Below are 4,326 nucleotides of genomic sequence, written 5' to 3'. Positions count from 1 at the left end.
TGCTCACGTTGCAAAGCGTCAGATTTGCCTTTCCGCCGCGCCTCGTTATCTCTTTCCATCTGTTTCGTTGCCTCCTCCTGGTTTTCCTCGTGCAACAAGGCAAGCTTTTCGTGCATGGAATTCTCCAATGCCTTGAGATCGTTTCTCCCGCAGATCACCGCCTGCCGAGCTCGACGTACGGCATACAAGTCACAGTCATTACGCGGGAAGCCCTCCCCGTCAACGAGAGGACCATTCAATCCCACCGGTGTTGTGTTGAGAAACGCCATCGCCTCCTCTATCTGCCTCATAACTGCCGCTCGCTGCTCATCCAACCGCAGCAGCTCCTCCCGCGAGGAAGACGTCAGGCCGCTCATCATGCTGTGCTGTTTGCAGGCGCACACCAATTTAACTCCTCCCCCCTCCGTGCTGTTCAAGCGATATTTATTTCCTTTTCTCTGCTCCTCCAGCCAAAACGGATGGTGAGTAGTGGGCGGATTGTGCCGCAAAAAATGGCAGAGAAGCAAAAGAAAAAAAAGAAACAATTAATAATAATAATACTCCAGGAATAAAACAAGCGCCATGCAACACAAAACCAACAAACATGGAAAGAGAAAGAAGGGCTGCTGTTAACGGCGGTGGAAAATGAGTCAGCGTTGCATACGCATTGGATGGTTCAAAATGGAACAACAGTCATCGCAGACAACAGCGCGGAAAAAAAACAGAGACACATGGGAGACGGCATATTGGGATTGTGAGGCAAACAACCAAAAAAAAATAAAAAAAAGGAATAAAAACACGGATGTGAAAGAAACAAACACCACAAATCATCACCCGCCGTCATTTCTGGTGTCGCCACACACATCCCACTTCTTCTTCTGCTCCTATAATCTACACATCACCCGCCATTCGTCTCGGTCCATCGAACCCTCCACTAACAGTATCATCATCATCACCAATGTTAGGCGTTGTGCTGTCCAGTGTAAAAGACTTTTTCTCGCCGTCTTGACTCCCTTTACAGGCGATAGATGCTCTTCAAAATAGAGCCATACTTCAGCTGGAGTTCTTTGGACTTGATCGCCTCCGCATCCGTCACCTCTCGGAAAAACGGTAACTGTTTGTGGTAATACAACATTGACTTGAGCGTCTGAGTGACATGCATGGTGTACGCAAGCCCGCCACTGCCGTGTAAGGCCGTTGAACGTTGTTCTGGTGGAACAAGTAATGATTCGGCGTCAGGCACTGGCTTGGCAAACGGTCCAATTCCCTCTCGGCCAAGCCCCAGCTCATCAAACCCAATGTCATGTGTAGAGAGCATTGGTAACGGCAGCAATGTACCGTCGTGAAAAAAAAGATGTGCTCCAGTGATGTCCATTGCCTCCATAGCCACGGGAGAAGTATTAGCAGGGACCTTCGCGCCAGTGGGCGCTCTCCCGCTGGTGCAGGTGTCGTTGGTAACCCCGTCTTCCCCGTCAGTGTCCGTAGATGTACGCTCAACAAACGTCGCACTGGAATTCGTCTCACCGTGTAGCCGTTGTGGGCTCATCGCCTCCTTCTTCGCAAGCACCTCATCAATGACCGCTTTCATTTGTTCCTTTGTTCCAATTTTCTCCGGTGCCACAAATGGGTCGTTGAGCATGGCTGTCGCGGTGGGTCGCAGGCGATAGTCTTTTATCAGCAACCGCTTCAAGAAGAGGGCCATCTGCGGTGACCACCGATCCTTGTCATGCAACGTTGGGGGATCCACCTTTGGGATCATGAAAAGTGCTCGGGCGGGATGCGTATCAATATACGGCGGTGCCCCCTCTGCCATCTCAATCAGTGTGATGCCTAAACTCCACAAATCCGCCTTCTCATCGTAGTCCAGCTCAAGAATCGCCTCGGGGGACATCCAAAGCAGCGTCCCAACAAATGTATTCCGCCGTGACAGGGAATGGGAAAGTTCCGTGCTAACGCCAAAGTCTGCCAGCTTCACGTCACCATCACGAGTGAGCAAAATGTTGCCACCTTTGATATCACGATGAATTTTTCGGTTCGCGTGCAGGTACTGAAGCCCAAGCAGCACCTGACGACAGACGTACGCGATGAGGTTCTCCGGCAGCGGATGCCGCAACACTTTGTACACCATATCCACCGACCCGCCTTCACAGTACTCCATGACAATCCACAGCTTGCTAAGCGACTTGTGAGCTCCGTAATATCGCACAATATTAGGGTGAACGCACTTCTTCAGGATGCTGATTTCCTTCTGCACAAAGTCACGCTCGTCCTTGTCAACAAGAAGTACGAGCTTAATGGCCGCAATCGCCTGCGTCTGTCGGTTGCGGGCTTTTATGACGGACCCGTAGTTGCCGACGCCAATGGGGCCAAGCTCCTCGTAAAGTTCCTCGGGCTCCGTGTCGGAAATAAAAAGATCCTCAAAGATCTCATCGTTGCCCATCTTGCCACGCACGCCGTCCTCCTCCTCCTCCCCCTCTCCGAGAAACACAAGAGATGGAAGCCTAAGTTGAAAAAAAAAAAAAAAGAAAAAGAGAAAAAAGAAAAAGGCAACCGTAGAAGATGTATAAAGCGGTCTACAAAAATGATGCCCGTCAGGTAGAAAGTAGACAAAAATTATATATTTATGTTGTGGACACCAAAGGCCATGCGTGCGTCGCGGATTAATGGCGATTAGAAGGGAACAAAGCGCCTCCTTGCAAGACGTCCACGCATGCATAGGGCCAAAAAGTACCGGAGAAGTATAGGCAAACACACACACACACACACAAAGGCATCAATGTCTCAATCACTGCGGGCTCGCTTGAGTGGTGACATCCCTTTGGCCTCACGGTGGAGCCAAAATGCCTCCGGAAGAGTAAAACTCACACAAACCATGCGCTTCAACGGCGCCACATCCCGCACCATGTGCACTGCCTCCAGGTTTTCCCCCGCCAAGCTGAAGGCCAACCACCGCTCCACCTGCTTGACGGCATCACCCAAAAAATCATCCATATTCTTTGAAAAGCAGTAAACATGAAAGAGCACTCGCTTGTCTGGATGCATCTCCACATGTTCCTCTTTTTCTTTGCCTTCTTTAGCCTTCTCCTTCTCCTCCAATAATGATAACGACACCAGCGGTTGTGACCAGGGCGGCTTAGTGAATACATCCAAAAACTCCACCGCCATGGCTGGAAGATTCATCGTCACGTGGCGTCGTCCACACACCGCCGCCCCACTCACTACGTCACGGTAGAGAACTGTATTCAGGAACTCACGGCCGTCCATGTTGAATACATGAAATGTATCTTTGTTGATGTGATTGAGCTCCGCATTGATGCGCAGATACTCCGCTGCAACGGGGTTCAGATCATTCGCGTAAGTTTTAACGCCGGCCACGGCAGCGGGTATGGCGAAGGGCCCAACACCCGCCATGGCGTCATAAAGCATATCCCCGCTCTGCATCATGCCAACAACCCGCGCGTGCTCGTGGCTAAGTCGCGAGTTCCAATAAACGCGATCGTACGGAACGCGAAAGATGCAGCCATGTTGTCGTACAGTCGCCAACAGAAGGCGGTGCAGTTTCTCCTCGTCTCCACTATTTTCTTCCGCCGGACTTCCCTTCATGTCGGAGTGGGTGGTGCGCCTCGCAATGACTTCCATCTTGAACTCGCGAAACACGCTTGCGATGTTGTCCACTTTGTTCACAACGACACGCACGGTGGGGTTGCAGTCCAAAATGACGGCGCCAATGTCCGCGCGATACGGCAGGTGGGCGGCAGAGAGGTTGACGTGCGCTATGTGGCCCACCTGCTCAAAGCCGCTTAGCGGAATTGTCCCCGGCGGAAGAATACGCTGCAGAAGCTCCGGCATCGTGAAGTTTCTGTGGCTCAGTCGCACAATGTGTTGGGCCACCGCCACACGAAGACTCTGCGCGACGGACCGTTTGCCCAGCAGGAATGACTGCAGTCGCTCCCGCACGACAGGCGGCACCGACGCGTGGTTCGCCTCCACCCAAAGGGGTTGTGTTGGTGCCGTCGAGGCGTTCTTTGCAGCAGGCGATGGGGGAGGAATTACTTGTGGGTCCAGCAGCAGCAGTTTGTGTGCCTCGCCGGGGTCCGAGGTGGGCTGCGGGGCGTCCATCACATTGCGCACCCCTCGCATGTCGTATAGGCAGCCACGCAACGCCTTCAGCACCTCCCCGAGGAGATGGACGGGTTTGACGCGCAACGCCATCAACTCCACAGACGCCTCCACACGTGTACGGTACGACGGCGGCTCGTCATGGTCCATCGGTCCCTTTTCTCCTTTTCCCTGGTGACGTTCCTCACCAGACATGGCATGCAGTGTCCACAGCAGCCAGGAAGAAGC

General features: G+C 52.7%; 3 protein-coding genes across 3 annotated transcripts, besides 2 other annotated features; all 3 read right to left on the bottom strand.

Annotated features, from left to right (window-relative positions):
- Tc00.1047053503473.4 (proteasome 26S non-ATPase subunit 9, putative) lies at positions 1-359 on the bottom strand (the record flags this gene model as incomplete). The annotated part of the gene is made up of 1 exon (XM_798221.1): positions 1-359. A coding segment is annotated over one exon (359 nt), but the record flags the coding sequence as incomplete, so codon positions are not given.
- Positions 1-4,326: a sequence feature (heterozygous, non-Esmeraldo-like haplotype).
- Positions 995-2,419, bottom strand: Tc00.1047053503473.10 (protein kinase, putative; the record flags this gene model as incomplete). The annotated part of the gene is made up of 1 exon (XM_798219.1): positions 995-2,419. The coding sequence occupies one exon, from the start codon at positions 2,417-2,419 to the stop codon at positions 995-997; it is 1,425 nt and encodes a 474-aa protein (XP_803312.1).
- Positions 2,489-2,524: a microsatellite.
- Tc00.1047053503473.20 (hypothetical protein, conserved) lies at positions 2,761-4,293 on the bottom strand (the record flags this gene model as incomplete). Its single annotated transcript, XM_798220.1, has 1 exon — positions 2,761-4,293. One exon carries the CDS (start codon positions 4,291-4,293, stop codon positions 2,761-2,763), a length of 1,533 nt encoding a protein of 510 aa, XP_803313.1.

Source organism: Trypanosoma cruzi, genomic scaffold (genome assembly GCF_000209065.1).
Source record: "Trypanosoma cruzi strain CL Brener 1047053517191 genomic scaffold, whole genome shotgun sequence".
Taxonomy (NCBI): domain Eukaryota; phylum Euglenozoa; class Kinetoplastea; order Trypanosomatida; family Trypanosomatidae; genus Trypanosoma; species Trypanosoma cruzi.
The sequence above is the reverse complement of the archived record's forward strand: the minus strand, read 5'-3'. Positions and strand labels throughout refer to the sequence as shown.